The following is a 24,328-nucleotide window of genomic DNA, read 5'->3' on the forward strand; positions in this document are numbered from 1 at the left end:
GTCTGCTTGTTCCACTGCAGGCCCTCAAAGATCTCAAGACGCTGGGCTGCAGAAGAGCAATGAATAAATTTGAAAGGCACACGCTCCTGGTGAGTGGGGGCCTCCGTGTTTCTGTCTGAGGAACCAGGACAAAGAGGGTACCCTGGGCTTTGGCCCCGGGGGTCAGGGACCCCAGGCATGACACAGCCTCCCTGCTTGACCCTGGGGCTGGACACGTCCCTCCCCCGCGCTCTGGGCTTCAGTTATCTCATCTGTCACAAGAGGGGGACCGGATCGCTAAGGTCCTGGAAATCGTACTAAGCTCACGGTCCTGCTACGGTACCAGAGGCTCAGCCTGGGAGGGGACTCCCGTGGGAGTGGGGAGCCGGCAGGTGCAGCCTGCTTAGGCCCTGACCGGATCCGCTTCCGTCCCCCAGGAATACCTCCTAGGGGAGGGGAAACTGAGCCAGGCCGCCACGCAGCTCCTGGGAGACGTGATGTCCGAGGACGGCTTCTTCTATCTCAGTTTTGCTGAGGCCCTGCGGGCCCACAGCTGCCTCAGCGACCGTCTCCGGTGAGGGGCGGGGCCTGTGAGAAGGGGAGGAGCCTGCGGGGCATTTCGGGGAGAGCAACAGTGGGCGGGGCCACCGGTATTGAATGGGACTGGCAAGAAGGGAGCGGCTTGTAGAGAGCAGAGGCCAAGGGGGCGAAGAGACAGGGCGCTGAAGTCTGGCTACACGGCCCCGCATCCGGGGTCGTTGGGAGGAACTGGGAAGAAAGGTTCCCGGAGAAGGGCCTTGCCCACAAGAGAATAGGCGTCCTGGGTCACACAATTCTCTGCTCCTCGGTCCTCGGGGGACGTCAGGGAGAAAACAGTGCAGAGGTAGATGAACGGGCCGGATTCGTGGGGCGCAGGCACTTTTCAATTGTGGGCCAGTAACGGAGTGGGCGGGGCCTGCGAGAAGGGGCGGGATTAGAGGGAACCCGGCAGGTGAAAACTAGACTAGGTACCAGGGCATGCCCAGGGAGGAGCCAGCGGGAAAGGGGCAGGGCCCGAGAGCCCAGGTCACGCTCCCGCTCCGCCCCACCCACAGGTACAGCCGCATCGTGGGCGGCTGGGACCTGCTGCCGCGCGCGCTACTGAGCTCGCTGTCGGGGCCCGTGCTGTTGCACACGCCAGTTGTGGCGTTGACGCAGGAAACGCACGAGGTGCGCGTGCACATAGGGAGCGCGCTCCGGGACCAGAGCCTGGCCGCCGACGTGGTGCTGCTGACCGCGAGCGGGCCGGCGCTGCAGCGCATGAAATTCTCGCCTCCGCTGTCGCGGAAGCGGCAGGAAGCTCTGCGCGCTCTGCACTACGTGCCGGCCACCAAGGTGTTCCTGAGTTTCCGCCGTCCCTTTTGGCACGACGAGCACATCGAGGGAGGCCACTCGAACACGGACCGCCCATCGCGCATGATATTCTACCCGCCGCCGGGAGAGGGCGCGCTTCTGCTGGCCTCGTACACGTGGTCGGACGCGACCGCTCCGTTTGCCGGCCTGAGTCTGGAAGAGACGCTGCGCTTGGCACTCGACGACGTGGCGGCGCTGCACGGGCCGATTGTGTACCGGCTCTGGGACGGCAGCGGCGTCGTCAAGCGCTGGGCAGAGGACCCGTACAGCCAGGGCGGCTTCGTCGTGCAGCCGCCAAAGCTCTCGCTAGCTGACAAGGACGACAGGCAGTTCAACTGGGAGGTTCCCCACGGTCGCATCTACTTCGCCGGGGAGCATACGGCCTACCCGCATGGCTGGGTGGAGACTGCCGTCAAGTCGGCGCTGCGTGCTGCTCTGTTGATCAACAGCCAGATCCACAACGAGGAGGGGCTTGCACGCATGGAAGAGCCTGGTCCCAGCCAGCCCCTGTGCGAATCCGAAAAGGGGGAGGCCACCCACCCGCCAGCCCTACATTTAACTGCTCCGCACACCCCCCCCAAGAGGACCCAGTATTAAAGTATTTTCGAAAAAAAATCATGTGGTCCTGGCCCCTCCCTGGCTTTCGCTTCCCCAATTTGCTTGGAGCAAAGAAAGCATTAGCCCTCATGGTAAAAGGGGCTGTGCCTATCCCGGAGCCCCAGAAGCTGTCCTTCTGCCAGGGCAGCGGAGCTTCACTGGGTGAGGACGGACACTGCTTTGCACCACAGGTTAATGGTAATCACAATGCCTGCCCCAACTGTCACGACACAGTTGGGGCCTGATGCCAAGTAACAGAAAACCCGAACAACAGTGGGTTAAACACGAGTTTATTTTTCTCACGGAACAAGAAGCTGGCTGGTAGGAAGGGTCGCCAGAATGAGCAGCTCTGCAGGCCCTTCCATCTTGGTTATGTCCGGGATGTGTCTCCGCACAGCTGTTAGGTGACGGCCGCACTCCAGCACCCCATCCTCACTCTTCCAAAAGCCCCAAACTCAGGCAGTTAAGGGAGCCTTGCCTCCACAAGCCCCACCTCCTTACCCCCAAGGGACCCCCTCTTACGTCTCATTGGCCCGGTCAGGGTTACATGGTCAGACACCTGCTCTACAGAGGGGACCACAAACCACCCCTTCCCCATCCAGGTTCAAGGCAACGTGGCAGCCTCTTTCCTCCCCCTTCACGAGGCCAGCTGGACATGAGAAGTGTCAGTGAAACCAGCTAATCAGGAGGGCACGAGAGGCATGGCGGGAGGCCCCGCCCCTCTCAGCTCGCTCCACCCCCAGCCTCCGGGAGAGGCTGGAGCTGGATAAAGTGCTGTGCGGGAGCAGGCTGCTGCGGCCCGGGGATGTTAGGAGTCAGTGCCTTCCTCTTCCTCCTCCTCAGGCAGGATCTCCAAGCTGCTGTCCGGCTGCGGGGCTGTTTCCGCGGGGAGCGGCGGGGCCGGTGGGGCCCGGGTGGGCGACAGCGGCAGTGGGGAGGCGGGGGGTGAGGGGCTGCGGGGCTCTGTGGGCGGCACCAGACCCAGGACCTCCTGAACGTTGTGGGGCAGCTCCTGGTGGGTTGGGGGATGTTGAACGAAACATCAGAGGTTTGACGGGGCGGGGGAAGGGAGCTGTTGGGAGGGTCAGGGACTCACTGTGCAGGCAGTCAGCTGCCGGTAGAGGGCCTCAGCTCGTGTCAGCACGTCCTCCACACTCAACTTCATGGTCAGCTCGTTGATGTGCTATGGAATGGGGGTGGGTCAGGCCTGCCTGCCTGCAAGCACTCCACCACCACCGCCTGAGCACCTACTCTGTGCCTCGTTCTGGGGACACAATGGAGGGAAGGCAGACACGACTGGCCCTCTTGGGACTCATCGTGGAGCTGAGGGATCAGGGGAAGTCACACTCTCCCAAGCTGCTTACCAGATGCAGGATGCCACGAAGGGAAGGGGAGCGGAGCTCCACCCCCGTGGCCCCATCCAGCATTAAGTTACTGAGGGAGCGCTAGGACCCCCACTCGTGCAGGGGCCACAAGCTCTGTGACGACACTGCTGGGAGGCAGGGATAGGATGGGGTAGGAAAAAATAAAGCTCATATCATGTGCACCATGCTCAGAGGTTAGCTAACCACACTTTCAACGATCCTATTTTGAATACCAACTACTGCAAGGTACTGTGGCACAGGCTCAGAGCCAGTCTCCGTGGAATTCACATCCAGCTACTCTGTCTCCTCTGCACAGGTCAGGATGGAGGGAAAAGGTGGAGACTGGGAGGGGCCAGGGCCTCACCTTGAGGATCTCATTGGAGCCGAAGCCAGAAAGCATGAGGGTGTCCCGCTCCATGTCCAGGATGGCACAGGCCACGAGCAGGTGCAGATTCGGGCCAGGGAGCCCTGTCCACAGCACCTAAGGGTCACAGAGGGAGGGGTCATGGCCCAGCCTCTGCCTGAGGTCCCACCCAGGTCTGCCCCTGCCCACCTCCCCCAGTTCTCCCACCCAAGCTGGCTGGCCCACCTCCCACAGTCGAAGGACATCCAGGAAGGGGAATTCCCTCTTGAACCAGATGAGCAGCCACCGGAAGCAGAAGCAGAGAGAGCCGGAGTCCTGAGAGTCTAGAGGAGGACAATGGGGGGATGGGCAGTGGGAGCAAAGAATCCTATTCTAATTCACACTCTGCCCGGTGGTCAGACTGAGGCTCTGAGAAGTCACCCTGTGAGGCCCTCCCGCAGTCTAGGCAAGTAACTTATGCCCAGTGTGGGAAGGCTGCTGAGCAGAGACCGGAATGCTGTGTCGGCAGGAACCTTTCCCATCCGGCCTTCCCAACCCCAGACGAGGTGAGCTGTCCCATGCTGTCCACTCTCACATGGAGAGATGCAGTAAGACGAGCCCGTTCAAAGGAAAAATAAAATCCATTCACTGCCCAGTGTTGGTGGAGGCCTGAGGAAACTGACACCCGTGTATGCTGCTAGCAAAACAGAATTTGGCAGAATTTTCCAGGAAAGCAACGACAGGGACAGTCATTTAAAAAGCTGTAAAAACATGTACTGCCCTAGATACAATTTCACTTTTTGGAATGTAACCTAAGGAAATTACCCAGAGTATATTCATCATAATGAAAAACTACAAATAACCTAAATGTCAGCAGGTCAGATCAAATCTATTCTTACAAATCCTTAAGAGGGAAGTACACTTGTGCAGTCGAAAAAAGTGATGGTTTAGAGAACTTTTAATGACAAAGAGAGGCAGCTAATGTCTGAGCGTCCTCGGAAGTGGCATGTGCTTTCCTCTTCAGTGCAGTGAGGCCCAGTGTGTGTCCCTCCCCCAGGGAAAAATAAGTTAACGTATCATCATCTGCACTCAAAAAGATTATTACTATCCACAGTAACTTGTACTTTTTCTTTTACCTGAATTTCCAGCATTTGTTACACTGAACAAGTAATGAAGAAACATTCAAAAGCCGGAATGTAGCAGTCCCAGCACCAGGAGCCCAGAGAACTGTTTCTAACCCCTGGCTCAAGACGAGTGGAGATAAGAGCTGGGTGGAAAAAGGAAGTGCTCAGAGGCATGCCCAGGTCCTTCATCTGAGAAGTACGGGACTGATGGGAGCAGACCATGGGGCAGGCGGACACACAGAAGTGAACACACACCTGCATTTGCTGATGTTTTGCCCCAAACTGCAATCCTGCTTTTACAGGTAAGTTTTGGGTTCTGGATTATGTGAAATGTTCCTTTTGTTTGGATCAGGACCAAATGTCCTGGACATTGTCTAGCACCACTCACTCCCAGAAACTCCGGCAACAACTGTGGCCCCGCTGTCCCCTGCCACCAAGACACATACCCAGGAAGTCGCAGAGCGGCGGGTCCAGCACCCGGAGGAGCAGCAGGAGCTGCCCGAGTTGCCGCTTCATCGTCTCCTGACTCTCCTCAAAGTTCCCGTGCTGCGGGGGGAGGGCCACGTGAAGGGCTGGACCCCCATTCTTTGGAGGGGGCCTGTCTCCCACCCCACCCTGAGCCTTACCACAAGCTCCATGAAGCCACAGAAACACCAGAAGGCATCCACTTCGTTCTGAATGACGTAGAGGATCGGGGAGAGGAGGTCACTCATGCCCTGGACATAGCCTGGGGGGACACGGGGTCAGGGCCTGGCCCAGGCCCTCAGCACCATCCAAGGACAGGCCCCGCCCCTGGCCCCGCCCCCTGGTGCCGCACCGAGGTCGAAGTGATACATGCAGTAGGTGAGAAGGATGTCGTTGAGCAGGCCCAGCCCGGGGTTGTCCGGACCCTCGTAGAACTTGTTGCTCCTGTCTGTGCGGCTCACATCTCTCTCTGCGAGAATAGGGTGCAGGATGCAAGGTGAGACAGGTGCTGGCGGCCTGTCCTTCTGGCCACTGGAATTAGCCCCCACTCTCATCGGCAGACCCCTGACAGGTGTGGACCAGTCCTGAAACCATCTGAACACTGTGGAGTGAGGTCCCGTGTTCCCAGAAACCGACAGTTACTAACCATCCACAGATAGAGAAACTGAGGCCCAGGGCTAGAATCACTTGCTGAGATCTCATAGTGCAATAGTAGATGGCAGCTGGGATTTGAACTCAAGGAGCCTGGCTCTCCTCCCTCCCTTCCCCTGCTCCGCCCTTGGCCACTACCACCCTGCTCACCCCCACCTCCCCCCCGATGACACCATCCCCACTCCTGGGGAGCGGGGGCTCGCTCTCACAGCACCCACCGATAAGGCTGCGGTATCCGTGCAGCAATGAGTTCCTCCGCTCCTGCTCAGGACTCACTGATTTCCACTGCAGCTTCATTCGGAAATACTCGTCCCTGAGGGGTGGCAGAGACCACCTCGTTAGCCTTCAGGGCTCAGCCCCAGTCAGCGCCTCAGAGCCCCTCTGACTAAGCAGACCCAAGCAGGCTACCTGGTCATCCTGCCCTTACCCCATGCTGCCCCTCATGACATCTCTCAGGACACAGGACACCCTGTGGGCTTTTGTTGAAAGTCTGTCACCACCACTGGACAGACAGCACTGGGGCTGGGAACGAGGACGCAGAGCAGGGGCACAATATATACGAGGAATGAGGAGAGTTGGGCCCCACAGTTTAGAAAGCAAAGTGGTTGAACACTGAAACAGTGTGACGCCAGGATGAAAACAGCAATGGAGATGGGGAGGGGACCTGACCTGTCCCTCTGTCTTCCTTGTGAGCAGGTCAGCCCAGCACGTGGCAGGCTCTCAGTTTTCTGGGGAGCAAGCCCGTGTGCGGACCTGCGACGTGCCGGGTGTCTTGCTGGCCGCCGGGGCAGACTGATCAGAACCTCCCACCCACATGGGAGGCTGGGAGAAGAGAGGCTGAGCCTGGCGGGTGGGTGGCAGCTGCTCACTCACGTTTTCCTGCGCACGTGGGCCTTGTGCTCCTCGGCTGAGCCCTCCCAGCTGAGGTACCCCAGGAGGAACTTCCAGGCCTCGCGCCTCAGGCCGGGGCTCAGACCCTGGGGGGCAGAGCAGGCAGGAAGCTCAGAGGGGCCCCCCTGGCCACCTGCGGGTCCTGCCCAGTCCTCCCCATCCACCCAGCACCTCACCCCTGAGAAGATCCGGGCTCTCAGCTCAGGGACTTGCTGCAGGCGGCCCTCAGGGCCCACGTGCTGGGCCCAGTCCTCCTCTGTGACGGGAGGCGCCCGCTCCACAGTGGGCCGAGGACCCAGCTCCACCTGCAGGACACAAGGCAAGTGAGCCCAGGGCAGGGGCTCAACCAGGCCAGGCGGGCTCCCGTCTGTGGGGGAGCCCACAGTGCTCCCAACCTCATCCCAGGCCACCTCAGTCACCTCAGAACCCTTCTTAGCTCAAAGGACAGTTAATGTTCAGGGTGGAAAGCGCCTCCTTCCTTGGGTCAGCGACAAAGTCACCCCTAAGTCAGGAAGGGCCCCCCAATAACAGCAGGCACCAGGAGCACAGCTGTAAGCACTTTCTGCAGTCATTCATGCAAACTGGTGAGGGTGGTGCCATTATTATCCCCTCTTTTCAGAGGCGAAAACTGAACCCCAGGGAAATGCAGTCACATGCCCAAAGTGATAGCTAGAAAGTAGGGGGGCCCACTCTGATACTCACACAGGATATGACCTCGAATCCAGGTTCGGGCTCGTCATCAGGGACTGGAGGAAGGTCGGGGGAGGCCCCCTCTGGGTGTGGCTGCAGGGCTCCCCGGAAGAAGTTGGTCACTCGGGAGAAGCTGCTGAAGGTAGTGGAGTAGGGGTCCTGGAGGAAGCGCTGTGGACAGGCAGAGGACAGTCACAGCTTCACCCTTCCTGCCTTACCCATTGCAGCCCCCCTCCCTGCCCGCAGCTGCCAGGCCTGGGCTGGGCACTCACAGACACCACGTTGGAGCTGTCCTGGTCAAAGAGCTGGAGGTGGTGGAAGGAGTTGGAGAGGGCGGAGGAGTCATGGGGGAAGACGAGGTAGAGGCGGGAGTCCTGTGGGGAGCTGGGGGGAGGTGGTCTGCTGACATACAGCACAGAGCTCCACATCTGTTCCCACCCCCTTCCAGTTGCAGGGTCCCAACTGCCCTTGGAATCCCTCGTCTTGGGCCTGACACCTCAGCGGGACCCCAGGGCTGGCCGATGAGCGCCTTCCACCTCCCTGGCCAGGGTGAATGGTTCAGGAACGGGCTAATGAAAGGCAGCAGCCCAGGAATGCTGCTGGAATGTGGGGAAAGAGGTGCTTCTGAAGCACTAGGGCTGCTAAGCCAGGACTGCTGGGGGTCCCCTGAGAATGATCCAAACTCAGAGGGAAACAGAGCAACTCTAACAACCTGAGACTTGGCACCTGCCTGAAATCAAACAACCGTTTGACTTTGTGGTTACACATGCCAGTCAGTTCCCTCTGGTTGCCTTAAATCAGTCTGAGTTGTTTCTTTAACAGCCCTGAAGGGCCAGTAGTAGCTGTGGAGGGACAAAAGTCCAGTGCTAGCAGAAGGCTCACCTGGCCAACAGCAGATAGCGGCTGAGGACTCGGAGCAGGGCACGGGTGCCCCCTCGGTGGAAGTGCAGGGCGGGCAGGGAGCCTCCAGCTTGAGTCACCAGGACAAGGTAGGCCCAGCTGAGGCCCGGCTTGGACCGGCGGATGGACTTGAGCTCCCCCAGACTCACCGAGAAGGCCCAGGCATCCCGGGGGGAGCTGGGCTCTGCACCTAGGGGATGGCACAGTGTCGGGAGAGATGTGGGAAGCCAGAGGGACACAGTCATCTCCTGAGAGCCCACCACGAGCCAGCCCCAGGCCCTGCCCTCTGGGAACTCAGGGTCACCTCACATTTCCTTAGAAACACAACTGAATAAAATGGGAAGGGAGCCCAGTGGACATGTGCCTGCTCCAAAATCAGCTTCCTGTGGCCCTCAAGATGAAGACCGGATTCCTCAGGTCTGTCCCCTGCCCCTTGCCTGTCTCACCTCCAATCCTCTCTTCACTCCAGACTCCACACTGGAGCCAAAACGAAAGGCTGTGGTTTCCTAACCACACCCAGCACCCCTAGCCACTGGCCTTACACGGGCTGTTCTCTCTGCCGGGAGGAAAAACTCCCAAGTGTCCCTCAGAACCAGGCTCTGGCATCGCCTCTTCCAGAGGAGACTTCCCCAAGAGTGGTCGGATGCCTCCTCTGGTGCCCCCAGCACCATGTGACTCCGAGATGGCCTGAATCACCCTGTAACTGTTGCCTCCATGGCCTGGATTCGTGTGGGGGTATTCACAGCCAATAAAGGGGTCCAGTGGCATGAGCAAGGCTGCGAACCCTGGAGATACTGGCCATGCTGGACCTGTGCTGGGGATAGTATGCACCCCCTTCCACTCTCCTGGGACTGGAAGCCAGTGCTGGGCGGCCATCTTGACCATGGGCAGCAAAGCCTGGGGAGCCATGACTACTGAGGGTAAGATATATCTTCACCTGCCCCACCATGGGCACCAGCTCGGCCTACCTCTCATAGGCTCTGCATGGCGGGGCCGTGGCCGTACAGTGCTAATGACAGCCCAGTCGGGTTCATAGCCGGGGTCAAAGGTCGGTTCTTCCTCGGAGGTGCATGAGTCACCCCCACTGGCATCCTTGGGGAAAGAAAGGAAAAGAGTAAGAGAGGCTGTGGATTCAAAGTTTCTGGATTGGAGCCACGTGCCCTCCTCAGGAGGTAGCCCCACTGAAGCAAGAGGGAAACTGAAGCACTGCCCAGCACAGCCAAGGACTGGGGCTGGGCCAGGACTCAAAGCCAAGTCTCCACCAAAGCACCACCACCTGGGGAGCAGGTACTTCAGCAGGGGCTGGGGCGCCCTCCTGTGAGACTGCCTGAGGTCCCAGTGCTTAAAGCAATATTCACTAGGGCGACTCAAATCAAAACCACGATCAGGTCCCCCTCCAACCCACCAGGACGGCTGGAGTAAAGACGACGAGTAATAAATAACAAGTGTTGGTGAACATGTGGAGAAACTGGAACCTCTCACTGCTGGTCGTAATGGAAACGGTGCCGCTGCTGTGGGAAAGTCTGGCAGTTCCTCAAAAGGTCAAGCACAGAATTACCATATGACCCAGCAAGTCCACGCCTAGGTGTATATGGTGTAAAACCCAGAGAAATGAATGTAAACAGCCACACAAACTCACACACAAAGGTTCACAGCAACGTTATTCCTGAGAGCCAAGGAGAAAGAACCCATTCTTCATCAAACGGATGAATAAACAAACTGTGGTAGAGCCACACAACAGGACATTACGCAGCAATAAAAAGGAATGAGTTCTGATCCACGCTACAACATGGATGAACCTTGAAAGCATCCTAAGAAGCCAGTCACAAAGGCCCACAAATTGTATGATTCCATATATATATGAAATGTCTGGAATAGGCAAACCTTCAGAGACAGAAAGATTAGTGGTTGCCAGGAGCTGGGAGAAGGGAGAATGAGGAGTGACTGGAAACACGTACGGGGTTTCTTTTGGTCATGATGAAAAGTTCTGGAATTGGACACTGGTAATGGTTGCAAAGTCTTGTGAATACTGAAAACCACTGTATTATGCACTTTGAAAATCTTAAATTTTATCTTAAAATTGAGTTTTATGGTAAGTGAATTCTATCACAATACAAAAAAAATAGGAGCTAGCTCACAGGTTGTTATGAAAATAACATTAAGTGCCCAGCATGACACCAGCAGTGGCTGCTCTTACTGTACCAAGCTCAGGAAACTGGGCAGGAGAAGCTGTGCTGAGGGTTAGAATACAGTAAAAACTGATGATACTGGCCACGGGCCATGGAGGAAGACAGGGAGGGAACAAAATGTGTGAAGACTGCAGCAACTGAGTCTATTCACAGCTCAGGTGTGCCTTCCTGTAACGCAAAGGCTGGAAAGCTGAAAACTACATTTCCCAGGCTCCCTTGCAGCTAAAGGTGCTGGGCACAAGACAGTCTACAGGCACTCAGATCTGGAAAGCAGACATTAGGAGACAGCAACTTCCTGCCACTTTGGCAGTGTTTGGCTGACGAGCCAGGAGGAGATTCATCTCCATCTTCCTGCACACGGAAAGGATGGGGACAGCTCAGTCTTCCGGGTCCCAGACACTAGCTTTGTGGGGGCTGAGAACTCAACAGCTTCAATGACAGTCCCATTCGCCACAGCCTCATTGGCAGTGGTGGCAGCTCCCGCCCCTGGAAGGTCAGTTCTGGAGCATCAGTCCTGTCCCTCCAGCCCTGCTAATAAAATCCTGTAAGTCTCCACTTCTTTGTATTTAATCCCTTGCTGCTTAAAGTTACCAGAGTGTTTTGTGACTCCTGCAACAAACCCTGTGTGATTAGGGCAATGAAGCTGGAAAGACCCCCAGCCATTTCTGCTGCTGCTTCCAGAGCCCTTCCCACCAGAGAAGCTGAACTCTCCGTATTATATTGTGCTTTCCAAGCCTTCCCTGTAGTTGTGAGTAGCCTATGGACCCAACTCTGGCCAGTGGTAGCTGATACGACACGTGTGGGATGTTTAAGGGCAATTCCTGACAAAAAGGCACCTATAGGAGTGAACACACTCCTGCAGGTTCAGGCTACCCTTTGGGTGCTGTCGAGGGAGAACATATCTGGAGCTGTGGCAATAAACTAGGGCCATGAGGGGAGGGCCAAGGACTAGCAGGCACACTTGTCCACGAGGCTGCCAAACCAGCCCTGGCAAAGCCATTTCCGCCCTCCTTGTTTTGTGACATGAAGAACTCGAAGGTTTCACTGATGTTAACATTAGTGCTGTCTGACAAATATCTGCAGATCTTTGCCTCTCAAGCACATAGCAGGCTCACAGCTCATTGAACTGGCTGGGTGGAGCTGTGCAACTAGTTCTGGCCAAGGGGCTGGGATATATCACTTCCAGGATGGACTGTTTAATCGCCAGGGAAGACCTCTAGAGCTCTCTTTCCCTCTGCCCAAGGAATGGTGACTTTTAAGATGGTAGCTGCTCTAGCAGCATATTTCCTCGAGTAATCATGACGCACAGAGTTAACGAGCCAACCTGCAACACGTAAGTAGAGTGCATAAAAATAGTCCAAAAGGCTGGAGCTCCAGCAGCCCTTTTGGACCATGAGACAGCCTTGAGGATGAACACATGCTGAGGATGGATATGACATGCAGAGGATGGCAGAGCAAAGATGGAAGGAAACTGGGTCATTGATGATATATGAACCTGTACTACTGATTTCTGGGCTTTTCCATAGGAAGGAAATGATCTCTTATCTTGCATAGGCCACGGTTATTGCTATTTCTGTTACACACAGCCAAATGCAACTCCTAACCGATGCGGATTTCTGGGCAATCTCTTGTTTTTCCTGATGAGGACAGATGTGATTGGCACCCTGCTTGCCCCCTTCTTCCTGCCTTAAAAGACAGATGCAATGGCTGGAGCTGAAATAGTCATTTAAAGGCTATCAGGAGGGCAGCTGGTTAGCTCAGTTGGTTAGAGCGTGGTGCTCTTAACAAGGTTGCCAGTTTGATCCCCACATGGGCCACTATGAGCTGTGCGCTCCACAACTAGATTGAAAAAACTACTTGACCTGGAGCTGATGGGTCCTGGAAAAACACACTTAAAATAAATAAAAGTTAAAAAGAATAAATAAATAAAGTCTATTAGAGCAATCACAGTAAAACCTCAGTGGTCTAGGCTCTGATGTCACCAGTCAAGGCCAGCTGCCCCATTACCCTTGGGGGTCTTGTGAGATGAGAGGTCTACCTTGTTTGCTTAATGTGTCTTTGGTCCAGTTTTGTGTTCCTTGGAGCTGAATGTATCGTGAATACATATGTGCATACTGAAGCCCATCTCCGTGGATTTCTGTTGTTCAAAAATAAGAGTGCCAAGGAGGACAGCAATATTCTCAAGAAAGGCACTCAGACTGCCTCCCAGGTTGGTGAAAACTGCAAAATCCGGGTTGCTTCTGCCCCAGCTCCCAGGGCAGGGGGCAGGGTGTTCTGGAATCTCCATATGTACCCCACTATGTCATCTGAAACCCCACAGCCCCAGCTGAAGCTTCATCCTCTCTCCCTGGTCCATCATATCAGCCTTCCCCGTGAACTTCCAGCCTCCAATCTCCCTCTACTTGGTCCTTTGGTCCATCTCCTACCGTGTTTCCCCAAAAATAAGACCTAGATGGACAATCAGCTCTAACGCGTCTTTTGGAGCAAAAATTAATTTTTGCTCCAAAAGACGCGTTAGAGCTGATTGTCTGGCTAGATCTTATTTTCGGGGAAATATGGTACATGCCACCCTTCCAGAGGTCTTTCTGCACCCACACCTTTCTCCTCCCATAGTTCCCCAGGGTCTCTAGGATAGGGTCCAAGCTTCTGGGCCTGGCATTTCAGGATCACCTTTTCAGCAAACCCCTCTACAGAGATATCCCACTTCCTTCCCCCTGTGCCCTGCAATACACTTCCTCCTACCATCCCTGAATTACTCTCCTACCCCCTTCTCATCTTTAGAGTCCCAGCCCAAATGTCTACTTCCCCAGGAAGAGGCGGAGCTCTAGAATCAGAGTGTCTGGGTTCAAACCCAAGTTCCAACACCTCCTACCTTTTCTGACCTTGGAAAAGGGGGTTCGTCTCATTATGCCTCAGTTTCTCAAAAATAGAATGGGGGTGAGGGCTTAGGCAAGGTCTGGGTTGGACTCATATCTGGGTGCCAGCACTGTCCAGCACAGGGCCTGGCAATTGCAAGAAGCCTCAGGAGCCGACTGATCATGAGAAGGGCGCCATCCTGTACCAGGGGAGGAAGGAGCACTGGCAAAACGGTGAGTCGCCTTGTCAGGTCCTGTTCCCTTTCTGGACATGATGGCAGGACTGCCCCAAAGGAAATGCCACACCTCTTCAAGTTCTTATGGGCTGACAGCCCATGGAACCCAAGTCCACAGGCTGAGTTGTCCTCCTGTGTCCTGGCAAGGCTCTCTAAAGAAACAAAGGGGCAGCTGTCCCCATGGCCATGAACCTCACGGTGTCTGCTTTCTTTCTGTGAATGGTACCTTCAGCCCCATTTCACAGACTAGAGGAAACCAGCAAGGGTCACACCTGCCCCAAGGGGTAGTTCTGGGATTGTACCCAGCTCTTTCAAATGCCTTCCATTGCCTGGACCTAGAAAAAAAGCAAGTGGAGAAAGGCAAAGCAAGAGAAGCCTACCTTCTTGGAGAAGAGGATTTGGGTGGAATCTCCAGCCTCTTCTACGGGAGCCCAGTGCAGGAGAACATCATTGTCCTGAGGGAAGGAAGGAGGGGTTAGAAGGGCTCTCCTCCTAACTCCCCACACCATATTGCCAAACTTCTTCCCCATTTTGGACCCTAAGCCTGACAAAGCTCCGCCTCTCTCTCTAGTCCCGCAACCATCCTAAGGTCCCATAGCTGACAACCAGATCATACTCCTACAGATGCCACCTCCATCCCGCTCTGTTCCATCCCAGCCCACCTTCTCCACAACACGGATTACGCCAGCGATGAGGGAGTCCGGGTCCTGGTGCTTCTTGGCACTGGTGTGCAGGTACACGCCTCCCTTCTCAAACACAACCTGGGGACAGGAACCAATGAGGGGCGGGACCCAAGCGCAGAAAGACACCTAAGGGGGCGGGGCCCAAGAAGGAGCCAATGGGAGCAGACCCAGGGAGGAGCTATTCCCCAGGGGGCAAGGCCTGGGGGAACCATTTTCTAAGGGCATGGGACTGCGAGTAGTGAAGCCTGTATACCAGCCAGACGTCCGGATACTGGGCGATGGAAGGAGAGAGGGGAGAAGGGGTAGGGAATTGAGTTATAAAAGGGGCGGGGCCCATAAGAGTATCTCAGCAGATCAGGGGGCGGGGCCAAAAGATATGGGTCTTCATTAGGGCAGTGGAAGCAAGGGTGACAGCGCGTCACCAGGGAATGGTGTGTTTGCTAAGGATCGGCCTGGCTCCAAGAGCTCTGGCACGACATGAGGGAAAAGGAGACCACTGTAGGGGGGGGACGTTCCATATAGACAGAAGCGAAAGTGCGTACTTAGTACTCACCCTGTAACCGGCTCCCTCCATAGCCGCGGCCCAGACCCCACTGCCCCGGGTCCCTCCTTTTCCGGGTCAACATGCTGTCATATCCGGATCGGAGACTCCCCTCAAGCCCGGACAGTGGTAGCGCCCTTGCCTGTTCTAGAACAGGAGTGGGTGTAACCATCTTTCAGAATGGGGTGGCTCAAGTTGAACCACGAGGGTTTAAGTCATATGGCGCAGACTCTAAAGGTGGAGACCAGCGAGGGTGCGCAAGCGCAGTGATACCATCCTTTCCACGAAGTAAACAAGGAGGCGGGTCCAAGAGCTCCACCCCCTTCACCCAAACACTTCGAAACGCCTACTACTTTCTCCATATTGTATACTGGCATCGAAGCCCAGTAGATGCCCTTTTGCTTGAGGGCACTAAAGCGGGTTAGCTGCGGCCATGTCAACGCGGGGCAGTTCTATCGCTCTGCGGAGCGCGATGGCAAGGTCCTGGAAAAGAGAAACGGAGAAAAGAAAACAACGTTGAGAGGCGATGCACAGCAAAAGAGGCGCTGAAGAACTCGGGTTAATGGGATGAAGCCGTCAGTATCCCCGGGAACGAAGCGGTCCCAGACGAATTCATGAGTCACTGTCGAAAGAAAGCGGTCTGAGACACCATATTGAAGTTGGGCAAACCGAAGCAAGAAAGGCTGCCATGTTGGATCTTTGCCAGTCTTGGTGCTGAACGGAGATAGGCTGGAGAGGCCATATACATTAAGGGCAAATGATGCCAGGCTGGCTGCCATGTCATCAACGGGCACTGCTTTTCTTCACTTATGTGGAAGAGGTTGATTATAAATGAGGGACGTCAAGTCGCTTGCCTTAGTTTACTGTGGTCCTGAATGTGTATGTGCAAGGCGGCCAGATTTCTTGGGGTCAAATCGAAATGATCTAGGTTTGTTTCCGAACAAACTGAAGCATTTCCCCATCTTTCTTATGGTCACCCTGCTGTCACCATTGGCCCACTGATCCGGTGAAGCTCCTGTAGGCGCCATCTTTGTACCGGGCGGCCCGATAAGGGGCGGAGTGTGCAGGGTGGAGGCGGGCCAACTACAGGGAAGTGACGCAATTCGCCGCCATGTCTCTTGAGGGCGGCGACGGAGCCGGTTCGGCCATGCTGGCTACGGGCACGTGAGTGGAGGCGGCGTTGTGAACCACGGTGTGGGGAGGACTTGGCGGTCCGGAGGAGAGGGGCGCTGGGAGGGCGAACCGCTAGCGAGAGGGGTATGGCCTGCGTAGATGAAAGGGAAGAGATCGCCCAGCGACCGTACGCTGAGCGCTGGAAAGGGGTCGCTGGCGGGAACCGTTGTGTCTGACCCGAGGCAAAACATAGACAGCCTTACCTTCCGGTCTCTAGACCCATTAGGATCCTTACTTTGACTGTGGACCGTGTCCATAGGGTCGGAGGGTTGCTTGGGGGACCTTGGGGCGCCCCTCAACCGTCTAAAGGCGGGACTTCCGGTTATGCTCCCCACCTGGGCAGGATTTCCTGTTTTCTTTCTAGAGAAGAGGGTCTTTGCTGGTCCCCGGGAGAGGCTGGGTAGGTCTCTGAGAGGTGGAGAGACCTCAGACGTTCACCCCCGGCTGCGGGGTACATCCTCCAGTTCACCCCACCTTGGAGCGGGGGCTCTTTCAGTTTGACAGGTGTTTAGAAGGGGGCTTCACTAGCATCCCTCATTCCTTGGGGGACTTTTCCTTTCCTCACCTCTTCCTGGAGTCAGTTTCCTCACTTCATCATCTCCTAAGAGGCCACTCACCTCTCCTTACTCCTCCTGTGGGGGACAGGTCTCACCATTGTTTCCCTCTCTTCTTCATCCTCAACTCCTCCATTTGGGGGAGGGGATCCTCCATTTCTCAGGTCTTTGGAGGACACACGGCTTCCAACAGAAGTTGAAGAGACTGGAGACTCCCCAGATCTTGGTTACTCTCCTCTTGGGTAACTGTCTCCAGAGAGCCCCTAGGCTTTGGTAGAGAGGTCTGTGTGAGTTGCCCTCCTTCTCTTTGCCCATGCTCTCTGAGGTGGGGGGACCCTTACTCCCACTCAGTCTCACTTCACTCTTTGCAACTCTCTGGCTACTCTAAGATCTAGGAGAGAGAGGCGTTTAATCCTGGTGTCCCAAAGAAGTGAGAGTCCCAGGCCTAGGACTGTCAGGCTGTGTGAGCTTGGACCAGTCATTGCCTTGCCCTGAGCTTCAGTTTCCTCCTCCATCAGATGGGGACGACCCAAAGAGCTGTGAGACCTCGAGCACCTCCCATTCTGTTTGTTTTTGGAGTCTGGCTGACAGCAGTTTCAGCCTCACTTCTGCCCTTTCTAGCTGGGTACCTTTGGGCCAGTGCCTTAAGCTCTTTGAGCCTCACTTTCCCCATCTGGACTAGGTGATCATAAATCTTTCCTCACAAGGTAGGTAGGAAGACATTTGGAATTCAGAACAGGCTGCCAGATCCAGGTCCCCCGCTTTCCTCTCCTGCTGTCTGACCCTGGTCAAGATCTTGACTCTCCCTAGGTCTCAATTACAACTGTGAAATGGGGCGGTAACAGTTCCTCCCTCACAGGGCTGGTGATGAGAATGTTGACACACTTAAGTCCCTGCTGGGCATGTGGAGGTGCGGAATGAACTTGCCTTGGGGTCTGTCAGGAAAGGTGCTGTTTGTGTTGTCACTGCGTGTGGCTTGCGGCAAGGGCTTGTACTCTGGTTGTCTTATTTGTGAGGTGACAGCTCCCACCTTGGTGGGTCAGGTAGGAGGTGAGATGAGAGATGCAGAGTCCCTGCACGGAATAGGTGCTCAGCAAGCACTGGCTTCTATGACTGAGTCACAAAAGGCCTGTGAATAGAAATCAAATTACTATGACCCTGGTGAGCTGGATCACAGCCCCGCTTGAATCCCTGCAGTGATGGTGTGCTTGCTTCTTCCCCCAGGAGGCTCCTCAACTGCCCAGCAGCCCTGGCTCAACCACTCTGGTTTATAGGGGGAAGAAAGGCTCAGAGAGGGCCAGTGAGTGGCCCAGGTCACACAGAAGGTTTGAGACAGGGCAGGAAGCTAGCCTATGTGCTCTTTGCTCGTCTCACCTCGTAAGGAGATGTGTCTAGCAGATTGTCTGCTTATAGACCTGTCCTGGGGACACAGATCCCTGACCTTGGTTTGCTCACAGTCTGATAGAGGAAGCAGAGGTACAACTGCTAGAAGCTCAAGTGACATGAGCTCTAATGGAGGTAGCCCAGGGCGTTGTGGGTCCAAGGAAGGCATCGCTATCCTGGGGCATCAGGGAAGACTTCCAGAGGAAATGCCGGAACCGTCTTATAGGAAGAACAAAAGTTTCCAGGGTGGAGTCCAGGTGCAGACAGCAGCTTGCACACCATTTTTCGCTCAGCCCCGCTCTGAGGCCTGCCATATACTGGGCAAGGCTACTGGCTCAGAGATGAACCCAACAGGCCTGACTCAGGGGCAACCACACTGGCTGGGGAGATGGATCCAGAAAATACTCCCCAGGGAGAGATGTCCAAGAATGGGGGTCACTCAGATGTTGGAGCCCATAGGACAAGAAGGGGCTGACCCTATCGAGGGGTGAGGGAAAGACTGACAAGTAAATAGAGGATGAGTGGTGCAGGTATGGGGGCAGGGACACCTGGACTGGCGTCAGGCCACAGAAGTCTAAGGCTGTGAGGCCAGGCCGGGCTCTACGCGCAGGCCCTCCAGTGCTGCCTGCTGAGGGGCTGTGACCTTGTCCTGGGGATTCTGGGGTGGGGCAGGTTCATCTCCAAGTGTAGAAGGACCTGCATGGTGCCGTGTGCTGGTCTGACGAGGCTGGGCGGCGCCAGGAGAGGCTGGAATGGTGGTCAGGGCAGCGCTGACCCACAGAAATATAATAGAAGACTTGCATGTAATTTCCAATTTTCCGTAGGCCATATTGAAAAAGTAAAAAGAAAACAGATTGAAGTTCATTCTCACTATATATTTTATTCAGTCAGTGTGTCTCAAATGTCATCATTTCCAACATGTAATCAACCGTCAGATTGCTCATGAGATAGTTTACATCCTACTTTTTTGTACTCAGTCTTCAAAACCCGGGGTGGATTTCACACGCACAGCACATCTCCGTTAGTACCCGCTACATCTTAAGTGCTCTTTAGTCCCCTGTGGCTGGTGGCTCCCCTATCGGACAGGGCAGGGCCAAGAGGAGAGACCCGTGCCTGGGGGGGAGGGGGGGGCTGTTGAGTGGATGGGGGTGAATTCTGACTCAGGAGTAGTGGGTTTGGGGAAAGATGCTTAGCTCATCTGGGACAGGTCAATGGGAAGGATAGGAGTGGCACCCAGGGACATGGGGCTGGATGGGGGTGGCGCAGTCAGCCCAGCCTCAGCCCCCTCTGTCCTGCTCTGCCCTGCAGGGCGTGGATGGCGTCGGGGCGCCCCGAAGAGCTGTGGGAGGCCGTGGTGGGGGCCGCCGAGCGCTTCCGGGCCCAGACAGGCACGGAGCTGGTGCTGCTGACGGCTGCGCCACCCCCACCACCCCGCCCGGGCCCCTGCGCCTATGCAGCCCATGGCCGTGGTGCGCTGGCAGAGGCTGCCCGCCACTGCCTCCAGGACATCGCCCTGGCCCACAGGGCTGCCGCCGCTGCCCGGCCCCCCGTGCCCCCACCAGCACCACAGCCATCCAGCCCCGCACGGAGCCCACCCCGGCCTACCCTGGCCAGAGAGGAAGATGAGGAAGACGAAGATGAGCCTACAGAGACAGAAACCTCTGGAGAGCGGCTGGGTGTCACTGATAATGGAGGTGAGAGGTGCAGAGGGCAGGGATGGGGGTGGCTCTCTGCTTGGCAAATTGCCTCCAAGGCAGGTTTTCCTGAAGGGGTGGGACTTGCTTGTCTGAGCCCTGAGGTTCAGTGGAACCTGGAGTCTCAAATGAGATGGCTTGCCTGTGTGACCTTGAGCAAGTCATTTTCCCTCTCTGAGCCTGAGTTTCCTTACGCTGTGTCCTGGGGCCAGCCCTGCTGGAAGGTGCTGGGCCAAGGCCAACTCCAACCCTTTTTTCGAGGGACTCTCTGTTGAGCCAAGGAACTGGAGTCCTGACATGAGGCTGTACCCTGTGGAGGCTGTGGGGCTGGGAGGGGTCGTGCTAAGCTGGAGCATGAGCAGAACAAGAATTGTTTCCAAACTTGGGTGCCTAATGCCTGTGAGAACAAAGATAGGAGTTAAAGGGGTGTAAGCAACAGCTGAAGTTGGAAAGAAGCAACTGGCAGTTTTTGGGCGGGGGATCTGGAGGTTGGATGCTTCCTGGAAACTAGACTGTAACATTAGGGCTTTGAAGAGTGAGAAGGAGGCGGGGTGGGGGTGGGGGGGCTCAATTAATAGGAGTTACTCGTTTGTTACTATTACTGCCAATGGCTGGCTTTCTCCCTGTTGCTGGAGAAAACCTGCATAGGGTTGAGGGCACAGACTAGAGCCAGGAGACATAGCTTCAGATCCCCGTGACACCACTACTAGCTGAGAAACTTCGGGCAAGTAGCTTAACCTCTGGGCCTGCAGGTCCCCGTTTGTCAAATAGGCATCATAATCGTCTTGTATTTCTCTCAGCCTGTATGTTGGGTCAGTTCATCTCAAACAGATCTTACAAATTTCCTGTTCAGCCAGTTGCTTTCACCTGAGGGTGTAACAGACAGAAACTGTATTTGTTTCTGCCAATGACCAGACAGATAATTAGGAGAGGCGGTGGGAATAATAGTTCCGGAAGCCCCCAAGGCTTGCAAGGGCCTGGCCAATGCATGGAGTGGGGAGCGGTGGCTGGAGGCCAGGGTGTGTGGAATGTGGAGGTGATTTGACTGGCCTGGGCCTCAAATGCCATCCACAGGGCTCTTTGTGATGGATGAGGACGCCACGCTTCAGGACCTGCCCCCCTTCTGTGAGTCGGACCCTGAGAGCACAGACGGTGAGTGTCCCAGGCTCTCCCCACACCCCCGATTGTGGTGGAGGGGCTGGGACGGAGGCTGGGACTCGCTGAACTCTACTGTCTCCCAGATGGCAGCCTGAGCGAGGAGACCCCTGCTGGCCCCCCAGCCTACTCAGTGCCCCCGGTCTCAGCCCTGCCCACACAGCAATATGCCAAGTCCCTGCCTGTGTCCGTGCCCGTCTGGCCTTTCAAGGAGAAGAGGACAGAAGCACGATCGTCAGATGAGGAGAATGGGCAGGTGAGGGGCAGAGGGGAGGAGGGTGGCGGGAAGGGCTCAGAGCCACCTCCTCCAGGAAGCCCTCAGGCATGGATGCCACATTTGACAGGATTAATCCTTTCCCTCACCTCACGAGGCTGGTTCTTGGGCCAGAGACGTGCAATGTTAACTCTTACAGCCTTATACTGGGTCCCAGTGCCTTGTAAAGAAAGCCTTCTCTTTTCCAGGGACAGCTCCATTTACAGAATATGTGCTGCGGGCAAGGCACAAGGATTTTGGTATCCCCTCTATAAGGGGAAACTGAGGCTCAAAGGGGTCCAATTACCTTTTACCTCCACACCCAATATTCCTGGCCCCACCTAGGTTTTGTTCTACCCCCTCTTGTTCTCTGTTACTCCAACATGATCCTACATGTGGAGTTCTTGGGCTGGCTTGGGTTGGCCCTTGTCACCGATCACTGAAGACTCCCTGAAGCAGAGGGGAAACCGAGGCACCGAGAGTACATGTGACTTCCCCAAGACCTCAGCCTGTAAGGGGAAGAGCTAGCATTGGGACCTAGCTTCCTTTTAGAAAGGAGCTCTGGGCTCCATGGGAGGAAGCGTTGGGTCCCCTGGTTCTCCTTTCCTATGACTGCTCTCAGTGTCCTCATTTACACACTGGCAGGGTCCATCAGCTGCTGCTGTCCCCGTTTGCCACTGGTGGAAACAGTTAATTAACTGAACGTTCGAGGCCTTAGTGCTGGGTTCTGAGCTGGTCCCTGAACAGGCTCAGGTCCAGCTTCTATCGGTGGCCTCTCCCATTCTTCCTGGGGCAAAGCCCAGCTAAGGGTGACAGGGTCTATAAGGGGGTTAGCCCTAAGTGCTGGGGCTGCAAGCACAATGACAGGACCGCACCTGAGTGGAGGTCACACAGAGAGGGATCCTTTCTATACAATGCCGGCAATATGATGTCACCTTTCCTGAGCAGTCACTGCTGATTGTCTCAGACCCTGTTACTGCCCCGATTTTCAGAGGGGGAGAGTGAAGCTGTCAACAGGGCGGTGAAATCCCTGTGGACAGCTAGTGGGTGACAGGCCTGATTGGCACATGACTGAATCCTAAACCCAAATTCTTAGATTTGAGACCTGGGTGCACACAACCTGATGGTCAGCAGACAGGCAGCACTTCCACTGTGAGGAGAAACTAGAACGTGGTGGGACAGGCCAAGAGGGGGAGAAGGGCAGGAAGGCTCCTTGGTGGTAGATGGTGGTGCTTGGATTGGGTAGGAGGGCCTTACATGGAGCAAGACAGGGTGAAGGTGAAGGGCCTTCTGGCCATGGGCATCCCAGGATCAAAAGTGCTGGGAGGGGAGCCCAGGGTGCAGGCGCCGAACGCCGGGGTGGGGGCCGCTGCGGGCGTTGATCCTGACGGTGTCGCTGTCCCCGCAGCCTTCCTCGCCTGACCTGGACCGCATCGCGGCAAGCATGCGCGCACTGGTGCTGCGGGAGGCCGAGGACACCCAGGTCTTCGGGGACCTGCCGCGACCGCGGCTCAACACCAGCGACTTCCAGAAGCTGAAGCGGAAATACTGAGGCCCAGGGAGGGAACCTCCTGGCCCGGCGTCCGCCCTGTCCCACACTACACCCCCGCCCCGCCCCCGAGGCCCGCCAATCCGAGTCAGATCCGGGACCAGCCTCCCACGTCCTCGGGGCCCAGGATTGACCAGTCCCAGCCAATCGTCGCCGCCCTTCCAGCCCACCAACCCCGTCTGTGCCGAGGAGCGGTGCTTAACCAGTTTCCCTGTGGAGCCTGGCGCCTCTTTTTCTGCCCAGCGACAGATTCTTTCTATTAAGGATTGGCTCGCCTCTGGATGGGCGTGGCTAGTTCTTAGCCCTAAACGGGTTGATTCCATTGTTTTCGGACTAGCGGCAAGGGTTTTGCTCACACAGCATTGGCTCCATCCCTGAAAGAGCACCGTCGGGTCCTAGGATTGGGTGGTGGCCCTCTACTTCAGTCTGGTGAATGGGTAGCTCCTCCATTTGATTGGCTCGAACCTTACTAAGGTCTAGACCAAACACCCCACCCTTCCTGAGTTCTACCTGGTTGGCTCCAGTCTCCTGGGGGCGTAGCCAAGCCCTCCTCCCGTGCCCAGGATTGGCCTGTGGCCTTAAATTTACGTTCTTTACACTACTGGGGCTAAGGTCTTTTTTTTACTAAGTCCTGACAACTGGTCCCTCTAGCCCCCTCCTCAGGGATGGCCCGATCTTGTCCCTGCGTCTGACACTCTGAACTGGTTCCATCCCATAACTCCTGCCAATTGAAGCCCTTCCTTGCATCCAGGGCAATACCAGCTCCCGTCCCTCTCCCCTCACCCCCACAGGTGCCTTACAGGGCCCTCCTCCACCCAAGGTGGGGGGCAAGGGCCCTCACTCTCCGGCCCTGTTGTGGGGGAGAGAGTGGGGGGTGGGGATCGCGAGTTGGGAGGGGCGCTCTGAGATTAAAGAGTTACCTCGGTCAAAAGAGTATGAGGTGTGTCATGGATGTTCATTCAACAAACTTGCTGAAGCCTAATGAGCAGCATCTCATTGATTCTCAGTGCAAGGCTGGGGAATTGGAATTATTGTCCCCATTTTACAGATAAGAAGATGGGGATTCATGGGGCGGGAAGGAGTCCAGTCATGTGTGACCATGGATCCTCAGTCTTCAGGGCGCGCGGAAGAGGGGGGCTGAGTGTTGAAACCCGAATGGTCTTTAAGCAGTCAGTCTCCTGAAGCCATATAGTACCTAGCAAAGCTGAGGCTGGGTTCTGCCATAAGACAGCTGGAGGTTAGAGAAGGAATAGCATCTAGTCCAAAACTGGGCTAGGTCAAGGTCAAGTAAACACGGACTCTGTCTCTCATCAGACTACCACCGGAAGAATGCTAACAATAGATAACATTTAAAACGGCAAACTAGTGAACACCTTAATAAAGTGTTTACATGTATTAACTCCCTTAATCTCCCTTAACCCCACGAAGTGGAAACGATTATCCCCACTTTATACGGCAGCATCGAGGATAGCGGGTGCTGTCCGGAGTGGCGGTTTCTGCGACTGACAATTATCAAATGGAAAAGAGAACTTCCCGCTCTATTTCCAGCAACGGGAATTAAAATTAAGGAGTTCAACGTGGAAGAAGACTGAAACAGGACCCCCGCCTCCTACTGGCCTGAGCCTCACATTGCAGCAAGAGAGACGAAGGTCAGAGCCGCGGAGGGA

At 55.8% G+C, this 24,328-nt stretch overlaps 3 protein-coding genes across 6 annotated transcripts in view; 2 read left to right on the top strand and 1 right to left on the bottom strand.

The window, feature by feature from the left end:
* Positions 1–1,993, top strand: part of IL4I1 (interleukin 4 induced 1) — a 34,634-nt gene extending 32,641 nt beyond the window's left edge. The window contains exons 6-8 of one of the 2 annotated variants that reach the window (XM_019741444.2): positions 21–89; positions 417–553; positions 1,074–1,992. In XM_019741444.2, coding sequence (XP_019597003.1) covers positions 21–89; positions 417–553; positions 1,074–1,968 — 1,101 coding nt within the window. In that variant the 3' untranslated portion in view covers positions 1,969–1,992. Of the gene's footprint in view, positions 1–20; positions 90–416; positions 554–1,073 lie in introns of both variants that reach the window. The other variant, XM_019741443.2, reaches the window with a different exon arrangement.
* A 248-nt stretch (positions 1,994–2,241) lies between these two features.
* On the bottom strand, positions 2,242–15,065 carry TBC1D17 (TBC1 domain family member 17). The gene is made up of 17 exons (XM_019741481.2): positions 14,913–15,065; positions 14,339–14,437; positions 14,057–14,131; positions 9,365–9,488; positions 8,379–8,586; positions 7,769–7,880; positions 7,509–7,667; positions 6,983–7,111; positions 6,789–6,892; positions 6,134–6,228; positions 5,617–5,733; positions 5,426–5,526; positions 5,246–5,345; positions 3,922–4,019; positions 3,697–3,813; positions 3,065–3,151; positions 2,242–2,980 (listed from the first exon to the last, which is right to left on the bottom strand). Exons 1-17 carry the CDS (start codon positions 14,931–14,933, stop codon positions 2,777–2,779), a joined length of 1,950 nt encoding a protein of 649 aa, XP_019597040.1. The 5' UTR covers positions 14,934–15,065; the 3' UTR covers positions 2,242–2,776.
* Positions 15,066–15,313: 248 nt separating this feature from the next.
* On the top strand, positions 15,314–23,595 carry AKT1S1 (AKT1 substrate 1). 3 transcript variants are annotated; one of them, XM_019741488.2, is made up of 5 exons: positions 15,314–16,064; positions 19,319–19,704; positions 20,779–20,856; positions 20,946–21,115; positions 22,521–23,595. In XM_019741488.2, the coding sequence occupies exons 1-5, from the start codon at positions 16,012–16,014 to the stop codon at positions 22,662–22,664; spliced, it is 831 nt and encodes a 276-aa protein (XP_019597047.1). In that variant the 5' UTR covers positions 15,314–16,011; the 3' UTR covers positions 22,665–23,595. The 3 variants fall into 3 exon arrangements, with proteins under 3 accessions (XP_019597047.1, XP_019597048.1, XP_074172175.1); XM_019741489.2 differs by having other exon boundaries at positions 16,030–16,157; XM_074316074.1 differs by lacking the exon at positions 15,314–16,064 and adding an exon at positions 16,450–16,473.
* Positions 23,596–24,328: the final 733 nt, after the last annotated feature.

The sequence above is a fragment of the Rhinolophus sinicus genome, linkage group LG11 (genome assembly GCF_036562045.2).
Source record: "Rhinolophus sinicus isolate RSC01 linkage group LG11, ASM3656204v1, whole genome shotgun sequence".
Classification (NCBI taxonomy): domain Eukaryota; kingdom Metazoa; phylum Chordata; class Mammalia; order Chiroptera; family Rhinolophidae; genus Rhinolophus; species Rhinolophus sinicus.